At 48.1% G+C, this 22,792-nt stretch overlaps 1 protein-coding gene across 1 annotated transcript in view; it reads right to left on the bottom strand.

Annotated features, from left to right (window-relative positions):
• BICC1 (BicC family RNA binding protein 1) overlaps window positions 1-11,797 on the bottom strand; it is a 152,189-nt gene extending 140,392 nt beyond the window's left edge. Inside the window, exon 1 of the mRNA XM_077350640.1 lies at window positions 11,124-11,797. Within this exon, the coding sequence (XP_077206755.1) occupies window positions 11,124-11,739 (616 nt within the window). The 5' untranslated portion in view covers window positions 11,740-11,797. The remainder of the gene's footprint in view (window positions 1-11,123) is intronic.
• Between the last annotated feature and the right edge of the window lie 10,995 nt (window positions 11,798-22,792).

Raw genomic sequence — 22,792 nt, 5'->3', positions numbered from 1 at the left:
GGTGCCCCCATCCATTCCATTCTATCCAATGGGACAGACTCTCCATTGATGTCCTACCTCCCAATTGTCTTACGTCCCCTGGAGTCCATTCCCAAAACTGGTGGTGGTGGAGGGAAGTGCCATCAAACTGCAACTGTCTCACAGCAATCCAGTAGGGTTTTCAAGGCAAGAGATGAACAGAGGTGGTTTGCCATGGCCAGCCTGGGCATCACAGCCCTGGACTTCCTTGGTGCTCTTCTCCCTTCAAGAAGTAGCCTGGGCCAGCCAGCCCCTGCTTAGCATCCAAGACCTGAGAAGACCAGACTAGCCTGGGCTCTCCAAATCAGGTTATCCCTAATCTCAGCCCGGCTGAAACTGAGCAAGTCAAAACGCATCATAATCTGGTATGCTCAAGCAGCCAATCAGCTGGGCAGCCAGCAAGTCAATTGTCTGATGAGCCGCTGGATGGTGATTATGACCTCTTGCACATTTGTCTGACTCACCACACCATCACCAGATCTTCCGCAGCCATCAGCCACCACTTCCCATCTTTAAGGAACACACAAGTCAAAGGAAGAAAAAGCTGAGCATGTATGTCTCCAGTGTCCGCCCATAATTGTGGCTAATTTCGCAAAAACCTCCTGCAATCACTTCTCAAAAGGAGGCAAAAAAAGCAGGCAATGCCATCTAGGCAGTGCTGGATTTCTGGAAGGAGGTGCCTCCCTGCACTGGCTCAACAAGAGGATGAACAATTTGATGCTTCATTCACGTGAGCCAGCAGGGTGGAGTGGTTTATACAAGCTTTACACAGGACAGCGACCGTGGTGTGGTGGTTAAGACCATTATATGGAGAACCTGGTTTGATTCTCCACTCCTCCTCTACAGGCAGCCAGTTGGGTGGCCTTGGGTCAGTCCCATTTCTCCCAGAGCTCTCTCAACCACACCTACCTCAGAGGGTGTCTGTTGTGGAGAGAGGAAGGGAAGGTGATTGTAAGCCATTTTGACACTCCCCCATGTGCAGCCACATCATGGGCTAGTCACAGTCCTGGTAGAGCTGTTCTCACACAGCAGTCCTGTCAGAGCTCTCTCAGCCCCACATACCTCACAAGTTGTCCATCGTGGGGGAGAGGAAGGAGATTGGAAGCCACTTTGGGACTCACTCCTTCAGGTAGCAAAAAGCAGTAAAAAGCAACTTAATAACTGGAACACCCATGGATATGGCTGCTTCCCCACTAAATAGGCTGACCCAACTCTTGGGCTGGACAACAGCAGCTGCAGTGGCTACTGCACAGATGCAAAGTTCCTCATCCTGGTCCTGTAGATGGGACCATGGCTCAGTGGTAGAGCACCTGTTTGCAATGCAGAAGGTCCCAGGTTCAATTCCCGGCACGTGCAGCTAGAAGGATCAGGTAGAACATGATGCATGAGACATCTGTATGAGACCCTGGAGAATAATTGCCAGCCTGAGGACAGAACAGCAACTGGCCCAAGGTCACCCAGTTGGCTGCATGTGGAGAAGCAGGGAGTCAAGCTCAAATCACTAGATTAAAGGCTGTTGCTCTTAACCACACTGAGCATGATTACTGATGGTTCATCCCTGCCTGAATGCTGGAGGGTTAATTACAATCATTCCTTTGTCCCTGGGGGGCAGTGTGGTCTAGTGGTTGAAGAGTGGAAGGCTCTAATCTGGAGAACCAAGTTCAATTCCCGTCTCCTCCATATGCAGCCAGCTGGGTGATATTGGCTTAGACACAGTTCTCTTAGAGCACAGCAATTCTCTTTGAGCTCTCTCAGTACCACCCACCTCCCAGCGTGTTTGTTGTGTGTGTGTTTGTAATCTGCTTGGGACTCCTCAGGGTAGTGAAAAGCAGGGTATAATAAAACTAACTCTTTGCCCTTTGCACTGAACAAAAGCTCACCAAAGGAGCCTTCACTTTGACAGGGCAACTACATGCACCCAGAAGGAAGTATTCCACCAGGGGTCCTGCTAAATTGCCACCTGCTAGCAAGAGCCTCTTGTGGCTCAGAGTGGTAAGGCAGCAGAAATGCAGTCTGAATCTCTGCCCATGAGGCTGGGAGTTCAATCCCAGCAGCAGGCTCAAGGTTGACTCAGCCTTCCATCCTTCCGAGGTCGGTAAAATGAGTACCCAGCTTGCTGGGGGGTAAACAGTAATGACTGGGGAAGGCACTGGCAAACCACCCTGTATTGAGTCTGCCATTAAAACGCTAGAGGGCGTCACCCCAAGGATCAGACATCACCTGGTGCTTACCTTGTACCTCTTAGCCAGCTGTGGCAAGCAAAAAATAATTCATAAATAAGAATATGATTAGTGTTCTCTCCCCCTTTGTGACCACAAGGTCACAGATACACTTTAAAAAAAGACATGCAGGAAAGCTAACAAAAATATTACTTTCACAGATTTAAGCACAAGTTTAACACTGCAGTCGGTAACTATCTCACCAGCTTTTCCAAGCAAGCTAGCTGCAGTAAATTAATGGTGCATCTGCCAATGCCAGTTTAGCAGAGTGCTTCTAGTAAAACCTCCAACCTTGCAGTGGCTGGGGAAAAGTCTAGCAGCAAAGTAGCAAATCAGCAGCAGAACACAAATGCAATAGTAAAAAGGCACCTACGCTGTGCTCTTCACAGCAGATCTCTAGTTCAACCACTGGGATGAGCAAGGCATGACACCCAGACTGTATTTAGCCTCCCAGTACGACCCTTTTAGTCACCAGCCCTCAGGTAAGCCAGCTTGGCCACAGATCTAGCAGCGCAAACCCAGCCTATGTTAAAACTCAACATTTCTATATCGATGTTGCAAGACTTCCCAGCAGACCCAACTACTTACTCCAAGTTTCTCTCCTATCAACACCTGAATTATCAGCACTAGTCTGCAATGAATGCCAATATGCCCCCTGCAGCTTGGAATCCGTCACATTCACGAACTGATACACAAATCAGATTAGCTAAAGTGCATTCCATCAGGCAGTTATTCAAGTCAATCGTGGCCCAGCAGTTAACAACATACCTGCAATAAAATCCTCTGTGTCACGGAAGTTACTCCCCCCTGTTCTTATATAGAAATAAAGCCTAACTGGACCCTTTGTCATCCCTCCCCCCTTGCAAAAGCACAGTAGAATGTCATGTTCCAACAATGCGTAGCTGTTAAGTGGTTTAGACTTTGCTTCTTTGATCGAAACGACTATTGCATTTGCTGTGTTGATCATGAACTAAGACCACAGCTGGGACAAGTCCTATCATTCAGCAACTCTTCGTTGCCAACTCTGGCCTGGGAAATTCCTGTAGAGGTGGGGGGGAAGGCTGGAATTTGGGAGAGGGAAGGACGTCGGCCGCAAAGTCCACCTTTCCAAGTGGGCATTGGAGGAATAGATCTTTATGGTCCGGAGGTCAGCTGAGATTCTGGGAGATTTCCAGACCCCAGATGGAGATTGGCAGTCCTCCTTTCCTGTGGACAGCCCAGTCCTTTGCAGAAAGCAAATTCCACGGGATCGTCCACAAGGCAGGGTTCACAGGATGGCAGCAGCCTGAAGGGAGGGAGGGAGGGAGGGAGGGAGGGAGGGAGGGAGGGAGGGAGGAAGGAAGGAAGGAAGGAAGGAAGGAAGGAAGGAAGGAAGGAAGGAAGGAAGGAAGGAAGGAAGGAAGGAAGGAAGGAAGGAAGGAAGGAAGGAAGGAAGGAGAAGAGTTGGTTCTTATATGCCGCTTTTCTCTATCCGAAGGAGTCTCAAAGTGGCTTACGGTCGCCTTCCCTTTCCTCTCCCCACAACAGACACCCTGTGAGGTGGGTGAGGCTGAGAGAGCCCTGATGTCACTCCTCGGTCAGAACAGTTTTACCAGTGCTGTGGTGAGCCCAAGGTCACCAAGCTGGCTGCATGTGGGGGAGTGCAGAATCGAACCCGGCTCACCAGATTAGAAGTCCGCACTCCTAACCACTACACAAAACTGGCCAAAGGGCCAGGTCTAGTGATCTGTCAACATTGGCTGCCTCACAGGGGGGCCAGGCTAGAGCTGAATGAACAGTGAGAAACGGCATCACATTAGCATGCGTTCCACTCCATGCCTGTCCACAAAAATCTGGCATGGATACAGGTCATGAACTTTTAAGTTCTCAAACTGTATAAAAGGAGAGCATCATTAATATTTTTACTGTTTTAGAAATATTTTAAAAACCTACCGTGGCCCCTCGGAGGTGATCTACAGGACCATTAAGTTTTGATTCAATCTGGCTGTTATCATTCTAGCAAGCCACCGCTATGAACTTTTATTTTGGAAGTAGTTAAATAATCAATGGAAAACTTTGATTTACACTGGTTATTTCCATTGGCCCTCTTCCTTGGCAACGGTCTGGTGCAAAAACAAAGGAACGGCCAAGAGGAGCTATAAGAAAAGCGGTCAAACCGGGAGAATGAAGGGGTGCCAAATCCAAAACGCCACACATGCAGTGGGGCTGCATTACCCTTGCCCAGAAAGTAGGCGAAGAACCTTTAGCAACAACAGTTGAACTCATATATCCTGTACGGACTGGAAGGCTATTCAGCATCACCAAAGCTATACTCACCTGAGGGTGGGTACAGACAACCACCAATAGAACGGCTGTTAGCCAAAGTATGCACATGCCCAAAATGATGTAGGCTACCAGATGACCAACTGTAATGGATGACCTATCATACTTGGACAGCCAAGTGCCTTGCTTCAACCTGCCAAGGGCAAACAGATTTTATAGATGTCTGGCAAAATTACCTGGGTTGGCTATCTTCATCCCAGGTGATAAGGAAATGTCTACCACATTCCTAAGTAAGCCATTTAGCAGCAAACTACGTGGTAGTATCTACCCTAGGTTACGAATCCTGCTCCACTGTTTGCCTGTTAGCATTGAGTATGTGCGCCCAAAACTCTTTAGCGCACCCTTCCGGTCTTTAAAAGCATCTTCCAATTATTACATTACAGCAGTTGCAAAAAAAAAAAAAAAAAAAAAAACCCTGATGTCCGCTGCATTCCAAAAACCCTCCACCAGCAAAGCAAAATATTAGCTGCTTAAAGATTAACCTACCCCCAGGAGACTGAATCTAATCTGGAGCGAATTCCAAACTTTATAGTCAGTTACACCTACTGTTTTCCTACTAACCCGCAACTCACTCAAATGATCAAAAGCAATGTTTTTGGATTTAAACATGCACAAGGTAGGAAAAACCACCACACAAGGCCAACACAGCCTTCCGTGTTTCCACAAACATTAAGTACCATTTTCAAACAGTAGTTTAATAAAACTGCTTTTTAAAAAAATAGATGGATCTGCAACCCAAAACAGTTGCCTAGTATGGGGACTGAAGAGAAGTCCCAAACCTATAAAATATTCCTAGAAGGAGAGAGGCTGGACCAGACGTTTTCCAATTATGGGCTCACATAGATTTAATAAAAAGAGATCCAGCAGACTGATAACTTTCAATGTTCTGAGTTTTTAAAAGTTAACCCTGTATATGTTGTAAAAGCTACACTTCCAACAACTTTTGTATAAATTGTATAAATACAATAAATAAATAAATAAACTTGGTTCTGAAGATTCTTTGCAGGGCAAGAAGAAGAGTTGATTTTTATACCCTGCTGTTTGTTGCTCTAAGGCAGGGGTGGGCAAACTGTGGCCCTCCAGATGTCCATGGACTACAATTCCCATGAGCCCCTGCCAGCATTTGTTGGCAGGGGCTCATGGGAATTGTAGTCCATGGACATCTGGAGGGCCACAGTTTGACTACCCCTGTTCTACACCAAGAGAGCCAGCTTGGTGGAGTAGTTAAGAATGGCGGTCGCTGGCAGGGGCTCATGGGAATTGTAGTCCACGGATATCTGGAGGGCCACAGTTTGCCTACCCCTGCTCTAAGGAGTCTCAAGGTAGCTTGCATTTGCCTTCCCTTCCTCTCCCCCCATCAGCTACTCTGTGAGGTAGGTGAGGCTGAGAGAGCTCTGACAGGACTTCTCAGTCAGAACAGGGCTCTCACGGCTGTGACAAGTCCAAGGTCACACAGCCATCTGCATGTGGATGAGCGGGGAATCAAACCCAGCTCTCCAGATTAGAAGCCGCCACACTTAACCACTAAACCAACCTGGATATAATGGAACCAAAATGGAAACTGTGAGATCAGGTATTCTGCATATATTCAACAATAAAGTCTAGGATTTGGTCTCAAGATACAACACAAGATTAACCCTGATAGATCAGACCACAGACCCATCCAGTCCAGCATCCTGTTTACAACGGTGGCCAGCCAGACATTTCCAGGAAGTCTGCAAACTGCCATGAAGGAGAAAACTCTGCGTTCCCTCAAAATCTGACATTCAGAGATGCACCCTGAAAATGAAACCGGCTGCCTTGTTCAAAGGACAGGTTTGTAAACCAAACTCTGCATCCATCAAAAAACATAAAGGACCATTAAAAGCTCAATAAGTAAGATAACTGCATGTGCTGAATTCTTTATAATATAAAACAATATAATATATACAAAATAATATAAAATCCCAATATGGCCTTGACCCGAGCCAGGGCCTTTTGAGTCCTGGCCCCAACCTGGAAGAATGATCTCCTGAGACAGCTGAGAGCCCTAATGGAACTTTCCCACTTCCGCAGGACCTGCAAAACAGGACTCTTCCACTAGGTCTTCCATTCAGGCCCAGGGCAAGTAAGATCTTGTCCCCTCCCTGAGCTAGCCGGGTCACCAGGCTACCAGTGTGGTTGCCCTCCAAAGGTAGTTTTTTAAGAAGTCCGTTGAGCTGGGGAGAGGAAATTTCTGTTGCTGTCTGGGTAGGTTTTAATGGGTTTTTACAATTAATGGGTTTTACAATTATTTTATAGGATTTTATTGTGTGGGAGTGGCAGGTTAGGAACTGAACTATAAATAAATTTTGTACATGCTTTATAAGATACTCCCTGTAAATTGGTCAAAAACTGCTTACAGAACTTTCAGCAGGAGGAGTAGAATTCGAAACACAAGTTTCAGCTGGGAGAACGCCCCGGGTCGTGCCCTGGTGGCCGCAAGTGCCCCAGCCCCTGGGAAGCCTTCACCCTGCGAAGCCTTCCCCGGGGACACTAGCCTACAGCTCATTTTATTCAGATATAAAATGAGCTTAATTTCTAGCATTCATATAATGGCATTGAAAGAATGATCCTGTGCATGGCTCTGAGTACCTGAGAAGCTCATCAGTGGAGATTTCACAGCAGAAGAAGGGGAATAGGAGACAAGCTAAATCACAACTTGAAAGCCAATCCCAGCATTCCCTTGCAACAGGGAACTACAGGCACTTTCAAGATGCAAGCAGAAGCAGTTTTCCCTCCTTGTATGAAAGTGTTACTGACACGCGTGCCTTTCTGGACCCACAATCATCTTTGGGCAAAAAGGATTTCCTTGTGCTCCTAAAACCTTCAATACCTGTATTTCTAAAACTTGCAATACCTGTCCCGCAATCATCTATGGACTTGTGCTTATGAAACCTGCAATACCTGTGCTTCTAAAAGTTGCAAAACCTGTCCCATAATAATCTATGGTCAAAAAGGATCTCAATACCTGTTTTAGCCATACACTGGGGAGGGTGGGGTGTAAGGAATGAGAATCTAGATCACAATTTCCATCACCTCTGTTTAAAAAGCAAAGCGGTGTCACTTTGCACGAGGACAACAATAGCTCAACTCAAAAGAACAAGTCCCCAAACCCTCAGCAACATCCAGGGTTCCATCGTTCCTCCTTCATAATCCGCTAAGGGCTAAGTGGGTAGGACCAGTCCGGGTGAGGGGCCAATCGGAAGGCGCAAAGTTCCTTCGGATTGGACCCTCACCCAGATGGACAGCTGTTCTGACCAGTCAGGTGATGGCCCAATCAGAAGGCCCTCAACAGCAACGGCCAGAGCAGCAGTAGCGAAGGGTGCCTGCAACAACGGCAGTGCGGCACCTGGTGAGATGGGAGCCCGCCGGGGACAGCAGCAGCCGGGAATGGCTTCCCCTGGGGCCTCCAAGCAGGGCCACTGCGTCAAAGCCACCACTGCCCTGCTTGGAGGCCCCTGGGGAAGCCGAGAGCCAGGCGGGGAGGAGGCCAGCCCAGGATGCCTTCTGCTGGGACCTCCCAGCAGGGCTGTGGCATAGCACACGGGAGGCCCCCAGGGAAGCCGGGAGCCAGGTGAGGGCAGGGGACACTCAGGGATGACTTCCCCTCGGCCCTCCAAGCAGCGAGGCCCTCGTGGACACCGGGAGAATGGGGGGAGGGCACCTGCCCGCGCCTGGGGGGGGGGCCCTTCAAAGCCTGTCCTTAGGAACGGGCTTTGATCTAGTGGGAAGATAAAGATTTATGTAGAACTTTGAATGTTGTAGACTTCAAAAAGGCACCTCTCCCCCCCCAAAAAAAAATTAGTCAATTTCATAGGGGTTATTTGGCCGCTGAAGGCTAACAGATTTTTTAAAAAGTTCACACAATTTAAGATTAAAATACAAGAAAAAACCACCAGAGCAAAGAACTATTAGAAAACCAAGATTAAAGCCTCCTTAACTGTGGTGCACGGTGGTAAGGCAGCGGACATGCTGTCTGAAGCTCTGCCCATGAGGCTGGGAGTTTGATCCCAGCAGCCACCTCAAGGTTGACTCAGCCTTCCCTCCTTCTGAGGTCGGTAAAATGAGTACCCAGCTTGCTGGGGGGTAAACGGTAATGACTGGGGAAGGCACTGGCAAACCACCCAGTATTGAGTCTGCCATGAAAAACCCGGAGGGTGTCACCCCAAGGGTCAGACATGACTCAGTGTTTGCACAGGGGATACCTTTACCTTTAACTGTAGGAAGGAGATTTTTATCCTTCAAGTGAGTAAGGGGAAAGAGAATTTGTCTGAAAATCCCTGAGAAATGGACCTTATTTGGGAAAGGCATCAGTTTATATCAAAAATAAGATTAAGGACACTTGGAGAATCTGATTTTGGAAAATGACTAATGGGGCGCAGTTTTTAGAGAGATGCTCCCATTGTAGTGATGGCAGCTGCTTAACCTGAAGTGTTACACGGGCTAAATACTTCTTTGCCTTCCGAAAATGTTAACGCAGCCAACAACCTGCACAATTATGCTGTCATTTCGGGTGTTCTCTTGGAGTTCATGTTTCATTAAGACCTGCAGCCTAGTTGCTGTGAGGCAGAACTTAACCTCCGTGTTAACTACTAAAACACTTTAGATAAAAGCACACAAGAGGCTAATTTAATACTCTGTACCGACCTTCTGAACTGGGGATGCTAGCTTCTGCAAAAACCGACCCTGACAGGAGCACCTCCCCTGAAAACTCCTAGGGCTACAAAAGTCCTGCCATCTGTAGAACGGAGAGTTTATCCACATCCGGGATCGAATGTGGTGGTGGGGGGGGGGGGGGACACAAGATGCAAAAGTCTGGGGATGAGGAAGGAGAGAGGGAAAACTGTACACGAGATCCAGAGCCAACGCTGCATGCCGGGAAGCCTATTTCGAGCATATCTGTTTTGGCTGGCATTTTTGGCTGAGGATAAAGACTCGAAGCATCCCAGGAGGACCAAATCAACTGCAGCTGCCAAGGCCAGAACAGAGGAAGCGGCCCTGCATTGGAAATCTAACAGAAAGGACACCCTGGGTTAAAAAAATCTTATCACCCCACCAGCTCCCCACTGTTGTCCTGAAGTAACGGAATAAAATCAGAGTCCAGTAGCACCTTTAAGACACTTTTAAGACACCTTTAAGAGTCGAAAGCTCACGCCTTGAATAATCTTTGTTGGTCTTAAAGGTGCTACTGATTTTATTCCGTTACTGCAGACCAACACGGCTACTCATTTGAATCTACCCTGAAGTAACGGAGATTGCTAAGTCTCAGCAGAGAGCCTGCCCTGGACATTTGTTTCAGCTGCCCATCCAACTCCATCGGTCAAGGGCAGCTATGAGGAAGCCCCCCATCTGCTGAACTCCCTTGGAAGCCCCTGACGTAGTAAGAAAACTCCCAGGACTCTATTCCCAACACACAACATCTGGAATGTGGTTTCCCTGAAGACAGGCTCCGCAGTAGCACGTGAGATTTGAGCCTCCATTAGCACCTTTGAGACCCAGCTCCTTTTGGCTGCTAAGGTGTTACTGCATTAGAATCTCTCTTTTCTAGCAGTCCTCTGTCATAAAAGGGGAGGGTAGCCAGCCTGAAGACAAGTAGGCAGGAGGGATTCAAATGGTGTTCGTCTGAAGTAGCACAATAAACTCAGAGTCCAGTAGCACCTTTAAGACCAACAAAGAATAAATCTTGAATGAATCTTTGTTGGTCTTAAAAGTGCTACTGGACTCTGATTTTAAAGTGGGTGGGACCCCTTAACTTCTCCACGCTGTCATTGGCTGGAAGGAGACTCAAGGGGTAGCCCTGTTGGGCTGAAGCAGCAGAACAAGGCTGAGGCTCACACTTTTGACATGAACCAAGTTTCAGTCAAGCTTTTCTATATGTTTCCGTGCGCCGGTCGCCCACTTGGTCAGAGGCACCAAAACGGGGGAGAAAGAGGAATCCCTGCCCCTCCGCTCCTCTCTCCCTCCCGAGAAGACCTCATTGACCCAAGGCTGTAGCGAGACTAACCCTCTCCGCTCTGCCCAGCTCCCGAGCTCCAAACCAGGGGCTCCCTGAGAACTATTGGGGCTTTCGGGTTTTAAAGCCTGGCCCGCAACCGGGAGCGCACGTCTGAAAGCAGAGAGGATCGCACCCCAGGGGAAAGAGCGCAAGCGAGGAGGAGGGTCCCGCCGATTTCGGCAAGGGGCGGGCGGGGGGCTCCCCCCACCCCCACCGTCAACAGCCCGCGTGAGGACTCGCATTTGCGGGGTCGAACTCCCCGGAGGGAGAGCGCTGGCCTCTAAGGGCACAGAGCGGGCTTACTGGGGGCGCGCGGCGGGTAGTGGGGAATTCCCCGCACCGTCGAAGGGGTTGGACTAGATGACCCCTTGGGGTCCCTTCTGCCTCCCATCCTTTGGCGCGCGTCGGAGCCCGTCGGCCGGCCGCTCCCCGCTGCCACGTGGGAAGCCGCGCTCCGAGTCAGGCAAGGCGGGGCGTGGCGCGGGCGGCCGGCCGGAGAAGGGCTGCGGCGCGGGGGATGGCGCCCGGGCGGCCGCGTCGTCCCTCACCTTGGAGCATGGCCTCCAGCTTCTTCCTGTCCACGCGGAACCGCTCCTCGCCCCACTCCGGGCTGGCCGAGTGGGCGCGGGCGGGGCCGGCCGAGGCGGAGCCGTCGTCGTCGGGCAGAGGCGAGTCGGCGCTGCGCTCGCTGTTGGAGCCCGGGTCGGAGAGCGCGTAGCCCGGCGGCGCTGCCATCCCTCGGCCAGCCGCTCCGCTGCCCAGCTGGCCCGGCCGCCACTCGCTGCCGCCGGCAGAAGCCCCACAGGCGGCGGCGGCGGCGGCAACAGCAGCGTCGCCCTCGTCCTCCGCCGCCTCCTCCCCGCAGCAGCAATAGCAGCAGCCGCCGCCTTCTCCTCCGAGTCCTCCGCCGCCGCCTCCTCCGCGGGACGCTATCTGGCCCCACAGGCGCCCGCCGCCGGCTTCATCCCAGGCCGCCAGAGCTGCTTCCACTTCGGCTCCTTCGGCGGCCGCCGCCTCCTCCTCGTCGTCCTCCTCCACCTCGGGCTCGCGGCTCCTCTTGCCGCCGCCGCCGCTCGCCTGGCAAAGCGCTGGTCCCGGGCCGGCCGCGGCTCCGCTGCGCCCCCATCCCGCCCGCAGCCCGCACAGCAGCCCCGACTCCTCCATTGGGCGGCCGGAGGCGCGCGCCGCCGCCGAGGGAGGGATATCCTCGGCCCGAGGGGCGGGGCGGCCGGGCCCGCCGCGGGGAGGAGGGCGGAGAGGCGGGCGGATGGGTCGGCCGCACCGCGGCGCCCCCCGCCACAGACGCAGCAGGCACCGCCCCCCGCCTCCACCACCCCCCTCCCCGGGCTCTGCGGGCCCGACCCGGCCGGGACTTGCGGCGGGAAAACGCCCTCCAGGGCCGGGGAGCAGCCCCCCTCCCCCCAAAAGAAGAAGAAGAAACTTCAGTGGGGGAGATGGGCTCGAACCCGCGGACGCAGGTCTCCACGTATCAGTGCATGCAGCCGATTAACCCCAGCGGGAAAAAAAGTTCCGATCTTGAGTCTGAGCCTGCTTTTGCCATCAGTCCCAGCTGACTTGTGACGCCCCAGAGGGTTCTGGAGGCAAGAGATGTTCAGAGGTGGGTGGACATTGCCTGCCTGCGCATCATGGCCCTGGCTTTCCCTGATAGTCTGGGTAGCCTCTCTTAAGAGAGATGAGTTTCAGGGAAGAGAAGCTGGTGTTTTGTGCTCTGCTTTTCACCGCCAAAGGAGCCCCAAAGTGGCCTACCAATGTCTTTCCCTTGCTCTCTCCGCAACAGATGCCCTGTGAGGTAGGTGGGGCAGGGAGAGCTCTGAGAGAGCTGTAAGAAGCAGGAAAAGCTGCTTCTAAAGGACATGGAAAGTGCATCATCCAATGGGTGTGGAATGAGGCAGGAGTTTTATACCTTGCTTTTCACTACTGGAAGGGGTTTCAGAGCAGCTGAGATATACCTTTCCCTTCATCTCCCCTCAACAGACACACACACTGTGAGGGAGGTGGGGCTGAGAGACCTCTGAGGGAACAGCTCTAAGAGAACTGTGACTGGCCAAGGTCACCCAGCTGGCTACATATGGAGGAGAAGTGGGGAATCGAACCTAGTTCTCCACATTAGAGTCTGCCACTCTTTAACCAGTGCACCACACCGGTGCTAGAGGCTGTCGAAAAGTCAGAATTCCCTTGGGCGTCTGTCCAGGGGTTTGGTGACCATTCTCTTCTCCATTTGAGGGAATTAGGACCCTACTCCATCAGAGGGAAATTAGCCTTAAGGAGCTTAAGGACTCTCTGCCCAGGAAGGGGTTAAGTAGCTCTCTAAGTTTAACAGCTTTGCGAAAACCCTGAGTACAATCCTATGAGGAGTCACTTCAGTCGAAAGCTGTTGATTTCAGTAGGTTTAGGCTGGAGTAATACTGCACAGGGCTTTAAACAAAGTTGGAGTCAAGTAGCACCTTTAAGACCAAGGAAGGTTGATTCAAGGGATGAGCATTTGTGTGCATGCACAATTCTACAGATACAGTGAAGCACAATTTCCTCAACCCTTGTGTATAGATAGAGGGTGGGGTGTTAATTGCCAGGAAGGGCTCAAGCTAGAGTCATGATACATAAGTAACTGGGTGACTCTAGCTAGCCCTTTCTGGATATTAGCACCGCACCCCCCCCAACATGTAATGGTTGAGGAAATTGTTTCACAGTATCTTGAAAAGTGTGCATGCACATGAAAGCTTATACCTTATTTCAGGGGTAGTCAACCTGTGGTCCTCCAGATGTTCATGGACTACAATTCCCATGAGCCCCTGCCAGCAAATGCTGGCAGGGGCTCATGGGAATTGTAGTCCATGAACATCTGGAGGATCACAGGTTGACTAACCCTACCTTATTTAACTTGGTTTTCTTAAGGGTGCCACTGGACCCAGACCAAATGGGCTGAATCTATCTGCACATCTGTTACGCTAGATTGGGTTTGAATTTTACATTACATATTTCTCTCTTGGCTTCCTGCATTTCATGGCCCCTTGACATTAGTAAATGTCTCTCTCTCTCTCTCTCTCTCTCTCTCTCTCTCTCATCATGTTATTAATTCCATTGTTAGTAGTTCTCATTCATATCTCACAGTCTGTACAATCCTATATAGTGCAATTTAAACAAAAAACTGTTTTACAATCCAGAGTAACAATTTGGCATAAATCAAGTATCAAAAGGGGGAAAACTGAAGATGGTATAAGTTGTAACAAATTGACTTCTCATTCCATTTGTAGCTATGTAGGTTTTCTTAACATGTTTCTGACTAGATTGAACTGCTGGTCTCAGACTTCCAAGTCTGTCTTTAAAATTCCATTCGTTTTGAGATGCTGCTAGACTCCTGCTAATTTCCATTAAAGCAGCTACTCCCGTTGCAAAGGGCTCTCTATAGAAACAGGGGGTTCGTTCCAGAGGAATTGCCATCGTGGTCTGTGGCTCTTTAAGGGCCTTCCTCGCAATCCAGGACTAAGACTGTTAATGGGTAGGAATGGCTGGAGATACTGGGGTAATTGAGGCTGAAAAGGTTATGCTACTTTGGGTAGAAACGTTTTTAAAAGTAAAGGGAGAAGAAAAACAGAACTCGGCAATGTATGTCATTTGAGCTCCATTCATGTTCTGAGATGATAATATACAAATCGATTTTCCTCATACAGTTCCATACCTCCCACCACAGCACATGTAAAGGATTGACATTCCAGGGAACCAGAGTGTTGGTCTAGGCCAGGGGTGGCCAAACTGTGGCTCTCCCGGTGTCCATGGACTACAATTACCATGAGCATGCTGGCAGGGGCTTGTGTCAATTGTAGTCCATCGACATCCGGAGAGCCACAGTTTGGTCAGTCCTGGGCTAGTATCTGCAAGATCCAGGTTCAAATCCCTAAACATGCCATGGAATTTTGCTGAGTGCCTTTGGGCCCATCACATCCTCTCTGCCTAGCCTACCTTGCAGGTTTGTTGTGAAAATAAAATGGAAGAGAATTGAATGACTTAAGGTGTTTTGAGTTACTGCTAGGGAGCAAAGCAGGGGCATAAATGGATCAAATAAATTTCAAAAGACACATTAGCTGATCGCTATGGGATGTGGTGATGAGCACTAATAACAAAACAACCAATGATCCATCAATATTAAATGGAATCTCCTTTGGCAGAGGTTTCCAGTCTGTCTTTCATTGCTGAATGCTGGGGAATAGCAATCACCTTTTACCATGTGTTACCCACGGGGAATGGCTGTCCCCCCAAGGTAAGAGGGTAGCCCTGGGGAGACCTGGGTTCAAATCACCACTTGCCATGTGCTGTTCTCTCTCAGCCTAGCCTACTTTTCAGGGTCGTTGTGAGATTAACCTGGCAGCATGGAGAACTGTGTTTACTACTATGAGCTGCTGGGAGAGAAATGAGCTCAATAAATAAAACTCCCCTATAGTATTACAAATTTATTGATTGATTGAAATAAAATTCCTTCAAAAACTGTTTTTTAGAGGAAGAAGAGGAAAGCCCCCTCCCGTGTTCTGCCAAACAGGTATTTTCCTCAGCTGTGTCCATATTTCCAGACTCCTTTATAGTATAAACAAGTAAATGTATATATGTTCTACATATGCAGATTTAATTAAAATAAATAATAAAGCAAAAGCTTTGTTTTTGCTGTTGTTTTGTTGTTGTTTTGCAAATTAGCAGCAAGTCAGAGCAGAAAAAAAATCAAGGGACCTGCAAAGTCAACTGGTTGGGAACAAAAAGTTCCCTGAGCTGAGCTCAGACAATCCCAATCCCATCTGATCTTGGAAGCTAAGCAGGGTAAACCCTGGCTAGTTATTTGGATGGGAGACCTCCAAGGAACATGAATGGCATGATATAGCAAACTGCCTACAAATGTCTCTTGCCCAGCTGCCAGACTGTTAAATCCTTGAGTCCAGAGATGGACACGGACACTAGTAGTGATCTGAGCCCTTTACTGTGACCCAAGGTGGTACAACAAGGAACTGAGCCAACCCTCAACTTATATATACAGGCAAACAATGGATCTTCCTGCAGATGCATGCTATTGGCCAGTTTCATTTGAAACTGACCGGATCCAGCAGACAGGCTCTAGCCATTCATTGGTCAATTACCCTGTAAGTCCTCAAGCTGAGTCATTGGCAGGTCTGCAGACACAACACAGAGAATCCTAGCATCTTCCAGCTATAATACGCCCAGGCCATATAATAGGTATATAATCCCTCTCCCTTGTTAGGTTTTTTCCAGGTAGCCTCGGGAAAGCTGCTATCTTGCCCCACATGATACAATGATATTGGCCTTCACTTTGGAAGGATGTATGAAAAATGCTATGCAAAATTTAAGTCTGCACCCCAGCACTGTAGCTGCTATAATGTAAATAATGAAGTCTATTATGGGTTTTCCTGGAAACGTTCCACGTGAATCCATTCATTCTATTTTCTTAGCAGTGGAAATAACTCCCTTAATGATGGGGTCTTATATTACATTTAAAAAGAAAGACTCAGCATCTTTCATGCAAGTCCTCTATGCCATTTGACCAATTTTTATATGATTATTATCCTTGCATTATACCGGTACTATTATACATTCCTGTATGCCTATATTATTTTAGCTATTATGTATATTGCATGTGGGGAGCGGGTGTAGGGAGATTAAATATTCCCCCACCGCTGCTTCCCACATCTTCCTTTCCCCGCTCAACTCTGGTTCTTGAAGCCAGAAGAGATGGGTCAAAGTCTAAGGTTGCCAATCTCCAGGCTGGACCCAGAGATCTCCTGGAATGACAGCAGATCTCCAGATTACAGAGATAAGTTCCCCTGGAGGAAATGGAACCTGTGGTGGTTATGGAGTGACTTCGGCACTGAGTTCCCTCACCTCTTCGAATTCCACTTCACCACCAAACATCCAGAGATTTCCGAACCCAGGGTTGGCAACCCTACTGAGATCTCACCTGGCTGCTTAAGTACTGGAGTACCCGGTGAACGCTTTAAAAACATTATCTGGGCCGCCAACTCCAAATGTTATCGGACAGTTGTTTTAATTTTAAAGAGAGCTACAAGGGTGTTCATTCTTGAGTGAGAGCCTTTCCCTGATGTTAATTCCAAAGGTGGGTGGGCAGGCACAAAGAAAAGACATTCTGTATCTGCTCAAAGGTATTTCGTTTCTTATTATTGTATCATTGCATATCTGTCCCTTGAGAGGCTGGGAATGACTACACAAAGTAGGAGAGGCAATGCTAAAGGGGTGTGATTAAAGGAGCTGGAGGAGGCTACAAAGAGAAGAGTTGGTTTCTACCTTTTTAGGAGTCTCAAAGGGACTTCCTCTGGGGTTCAGAAGATTCTGAATGAACTGTGACTGGCCCTCGGTCACCCAGCTGGCTGCATGTGCAGGTGTGGGCAATCAAACCGCTCCACTCCCTGATACCACACTAGAAACCTTATTTGTTAGAGGCATTTTTGACGTACTTGATTGCTTGAGAGCCAGGGAGGTGTAGTGGTTAAGAGCATCAAACCAGGATGTGGTTTGAATGCTCTTAACCACTACAGAGTTTGAATTAGGGTTGGATCCCCGCTCTGCCCTGGAAGCTTGCTGGGTGACCTTGGGTCAGTCTCATAACTCTCAGCCTAGACTACCTCCTAGGGTTCCTGTGAGGAGAAAAAAGAGAACAAAGTTGTAAGTTGCTTTGGATCTCCATTGCAAAGGAAGATAAATAAATTGCCCTCCATCTCTGATCCTTCTCCTAATTATTCAGGTTGGTGATCCCCCTCCCCCCCCAGGATTCTCCTTCTTCCAGATCTCTGCATCATCCTCTTAAGGCTTTTTAAAGAAGGAAAATAGGACATATGATGATTGTAATCCATGTGAACAACACATGTCACTAGAACACGCCTGTGCATTTCCCTTGTGTGTGTGACATGTTACTGTCCTTTACCATAACACTGAAAAAAGTCCTATGAATAAATGGATGAATAACTGGCTTATCGGGAAGGGTCCTCCAAATCTGGAAATTAATTTGAAACATTTCCTGTTTGAAATGTTGATGAAAATTCTACAGACATTAGCTATGCAGTTTGGAGTATCACAGGGAGGCAGAAAGCCAAGGAGTGTCCTTGATTACAGCCCGAGAGACAGCTTGGTGTTTTACAAAGCCTGTGTAAGGCTTTACAAAGGGCCCATCTATGTGGGCCCTGCCAACTGGCTCCCATTGACTGATTATGCATGGGACGGGTGCATTGGGCCAGCATTTGCACATCAGTGGTGTAGATCTCCACCGATGCACAACTTCATCGTCACCTGGTCCCCTCCCAGACCTGGCCCACTTTAGGGCCTCTGATGCCCCATGGGAATGAAATGCTGATTTTTCATGTTCCTTCAGAGACACCATAGGCAGGGGAGGAGCTGGGGCTAAACGTCCCAGCTCTTCCCCATATGCATGGGCACAGTCAGTTGGGCCTGTGCATATTGGGAAGAGCTGGGCCATTTAGGCTCGGCTCCTCCCCTGCCTACGGTGTCCCTGAAGGGACACAAAATGCCTCGTTTGGCTTCACAGCATTGCGGAGCCAAATGGGGGCATTCATTACCCCCCACAATGGTGGGATAGTGTTGCCATGCTATCCCACCCTTGTGCAGGGACACACAGCTGTCACTACAGTCGCACAGCATGGGGGAACCTATCTGCCCCCAAGCTGCACGTACATAATTGGTCTATCTGCCTTAAACACACCTTGCCAGGGTAATTCATGCAGTGGCCACCTCAGGGCTGGAGTACCGTAATGCACTCTGTGTATGGCTGACTTTGAAGATGCTTTGGAAACTGCAAGTGGTCCAGAATCCAGCTGCCAGATTTCTGAAAGAACTGTCCTAATCAGTGCATTAAATGTCTGTCCTACAGCAGCTGGGGGCCGGCTCTCAATGAGTTTCCGGTGCCAATGGAAGCCCTAAATGATCTGGGACCTTCATAGCTTCATCTCTCAGAGTAATCCTCCTTATTTCTCCAATCTTGGAATTTATTAAAGGTCCCTGGTCCACAAACTGTCTGCCTTGTGTCCAAAAGGGCAAGGGGCCTCTCAGTAGTGGTCCCGTCCCGTGGAACCAGCTGCCTGAAGAGCATCATATTTAGTAAACATAACAACACGCAATCTTAGAATGGCCCTAACATCTTTGCGGTTTGAAATGATGCCATCAGCCATGCTCTTTGGACAATATCTCCAAATACCCACAGCCCAACGCCTGTGTATATGTGGAAATTCATCTGTGGAGGACCTGCCCCACTATGTTTTGGCTTGTCCCCTGTACTCCAAACCCAGGGGCAAATTCCTTGCCAAGTTACTACCAAACTCACACCCCAATTCTGATTTTGTTAAAGTCACCTATCTGTTATCAGATGTCGGCCCCTATATTTCATATAGGGTGGCACATTTCGTTCTGGCCGCCAGGAAGATCCGAGCCAAAGCTGTTTTACAGGTGTCCCCACCTTGATACACCGTGTTTCTTTAAAATTGTAACTCAAGTAGCCCTCGTCTACAATTTTCTGTATGCAATATTGGAGAAATATTGTTTTATCCATATTTGTACCATATTGTTGTTAATTATGTTTTGTAATGGCCTTTGGCTAAACACAATGAATGTTATCGTATCGTTGTATGTGCCGTGTGGGGCCTTCCAAGGTTCTGCAGAGCGTGCAAGGCTGCTCTTTTGGGGGCAGCCTTTGGGTGGTTGTGATCTGTCAGGCACCTGATAAATTAGGCTTCAGCAATGTCTTCACACCATCCCTGCATCTCGTTATACATTTTTAAAAGTTTATTTGTTGTATCTTTTGAACTGTTTATATCAGATGCATTTTATATGTTGTCATACACCTTGAGTCCCATTCAAGGGAAAGGGAGTAGCATATACATTTGATAAGCAAATAACAATAAACCCAGTGTTTGCTTGATTTGTAGTTTCGAACTGTTCAAATGTTCTTTGGGAGTTGCAAATTTTGGGTCTGATTACACACTTAAAAAAACAACTCTTTACCACTTTTTTCACAGGATCATGCAAGCTGTGTCTGACCCATAGAGTTCCTGGTCTCATGAGAACCCCACATCTCTATCCTGGGACAGCTAGTGGGGTTACAGCCTGGATGCCCTTCTAATGCCTCTTCCCGCTCCTTCCCCTATGCCCCTTCGAATAGCAATGTAATAACAGGTTGCATTCATGGTGGAATCCTTCTCCCATACATTTCAGCAAAGGCATAATATGGCAATTGCATGCCTAGGTTTAAGTTACACTTGAACAAAATAGAAAGCCACATTCCTAATGGTTAGAACAACATGACATGTGGGGAAAAACTGGGGAAACCAGGAAGAAATTGGCAGATCTTCGTTCCAGTGCATCAAGAGAACATTTGGTTGGTGTTGACTTTGGCACATCTGACTTGGTGATTTTGCGTGTGCTTGGCTAGTCATTCTGATCAAAGCAAAGAATAATGAGAGCTTTCTCTTTCGGTTGTATATTCCATTATTCCCACATGCACACTATATTGCACATGGCTCCTCTGTGACCTCAGATCCCCAAACAAAATGAAGGACAAAATTTCTTACCAGTCTTACCAAAACACTGAGCCACCACAGTTCATATGAGGCTTGGCATAAATCCCCTTCTTCCAAATGGCAAATTTTATTAACACGTGAGCTATACATTATCCTGTCATAGAATCATAGAATCATAGAGTTGGAAGGGGCCATACAGGCCATCTAGTCCAATCCCCTGCTCAACACAGGATCAGCCCTAACCATCCTAAAGCATCCAAGAAAAGTGTGTATCCAGCCTTTGCTTGAAGACTGCCAGTGAGGGGGAGTTCACCACCTCCTTAGGCAGCCTATTCCACTGTTGAACTACTCTGACTGTGAAATTTTTTTTCCTGATATCTAGCCTATATTGTTGTACTTGAAGTTTAAACCCATTACTGCGTGTCCTCTGCTCTGCAGCTAACAGAAACCGCATCCTGCCCTCCTCCAAGTGACAACCTTTCAAATACTTAAAGAGGGCTATCATGTCCCCTCTCAACCTCCTTTTCTCCAAGCTGAACATTCCCAAGTCCCTCAACCTATCTTCATAGGTCTTGGGCCCTTGGCCCCAGATCATCTTCGTCGCTCTCCTCTGTACCCTTTCAATTTTATCTACGTCTTTCTTGAAGTGAGGCCTCCAGAACTGCACACAGTACTCCAGGTGTGGTCTGACCAGTGCTGTATACAATGACATCTTGTGATTTTGATGTGATGCCCCTGTTGATACAGCCCAAAATGGCATTCGCCTTTTTTACCGTTGCATCACACTGCCTTCTCATGTTTAGTTTACAATCCACAAGTACCCCAAGGTCTCTGTCCCAACTTCCTCCTTCATGGGACCATCCATTCCTTCTCAGAAAGGAATTTCCCCCCTTATAGATGGTCCCGTGAAGGAGGAAGTTAGGACCAGATAATTTGGAGTTTGGAATCATGAAGTGTGTCTAGCCAAGGCCTCCTGGTTCTGTTCTAGGAAGAGAAGGAGGAGCTCTGGCATATGGGCAGAATTTCTAGTTGTACCAAGTTTCCTTTCTCTACAGTGCTGGTGGCAAGGCTGGGTAAGCTGGCCAATTCTGGGTTGGTAAATTTCTGGAGATTTGGAGATGGAGGCTGTGGAGGGTGGAGTTTGAAGAAGGGAGAGGCCGTAGAGGCCTCATGATGCCACAGAGTCCACCCTTCGACGCTGCCATGTTCTCTAGGAGCTCAGTAGCTTGGACATCAGTTGTTCCAGGACATCTCTATCCCCACTTGAAGGCTGCCAACCTCCTGTCACCTCCTGAATGTCCTCATTAATATCTTGACAAGAGTTGGAAAAGGGCATTGGGGAAGGTGAATGGAAGGATTCCTCCTCTGATCCTATTATGAATTGATACCAAATGCTGCAGATGTTTGGACGCCATTTCTCATTCCTAACCTTCACCGTTGTTGATGGACCTTCCTACCTGAGCTTCCCTGATAGCAGCCGCATCCCAGATGACAGGAAACCTGGGAAATGTAGATATCAGGAAGTGTTGAAAGACCCGAAACCTGAAGCTGAGGGCACTGAGGGGCTTCAGTGGGCTATAATGCCTTATTGCCGACTTCTCATAGCAGCCATTTTCTCCAGGTGAACTGATCTCTGTCACTTGGAGGTAAGCTGTAATTCCAAGACCTCAACAGCCATCACCTGGAAGTTGGCAACCTTCTTTCTTTCTTTCTTTCTTTCTTTCTTTCTTTCTTTCTTTCTTTCTTTCTTTCTTTCTTTCTTTCTTTCTTTCTTTCTTTCTTTCTTTCTTTCTTTCTTTCTTTCTTTCTTTCTTTCTATTGAGATTTATACTTTGCCCCTCCCAGTGAGCAGGCTCCGAGCAGTTTCCAACCTTTTAAATCCAAATAACATAGCAGCAAAAACACAATTTGTCTACAACATAGTCAATACATTAAACACTTAAAACATTAAAACTGGTCATGCCAGCTGGTTAACCAATTAAAGCTCATATTGCTGTGGTTGGGTTTTGTTTCTTGTGTCTTTTCAAAGGAGGGGTATCCCTATAGAAGGAGCCCAGTTGATGAGTTATCCAGTATCCTCATAATGTTCATTGGTCCCAGACAAATGCCTGGCAGAAGAGCCCCATCTTAACAGGCCAGGCAGAACTGTTTAAGTATCACATGCAGGTAGCTATCTAGATGTCCTATTAAATTAATTGCACTTACTTTTGAATAAATATCCATAGGGCAGGGCTACCAAATGGTTTGAAATTAAGAGGCATTTCTATTCACAACATATATGATTTCGTTGACCACACTGACAAACTCTGGAACTATTTCTCGCTTTCTGGTGCTTAATTTGTTAATTTGAGCTGAATTTTACACAATAGTTGTCTATCTGACTGTAGGCTTCTGTTTTCTCTGGCTTACGTACCGTAGTTTCTACCATATAATCTGTACCTCATTAAATGTAAGGCATATGGGTCTCTCCCCCACTTTATGTGGGTGGGCATGCCCCGGGCAAAAGGAGACAGCTAGGAATGCAAATTCCTGCAACAGAATATTGGGCTGTCAATCCGGTCTCCTCGATTTTGCTGTGGTGGTGAATCCAAAGCCAATTTTGCTGAATTTTCAAGCAGACAGCAATAGCACAAAAATGAGGTTAGCTGGTTCTGAAATTA

The sequence above is a fragment of the Paroedura picta genome, chromosome 8 (assembly GCF_049243985.1).
Source record: "Paroedura picta isolate Pp20150507F chromosome 8, Ppicta_v3.0, whole genome shotgun sequence".
Classification (NCBI taxonomy): Eukaryota; Metazoa; Chordata; class Lepidosauria; order Squamata; family Gekkonidae; genus Paroedura; species Paroedura picta.
This window is presented reverse-complemented; position numbering and strand designations above follow the sequence as displayed.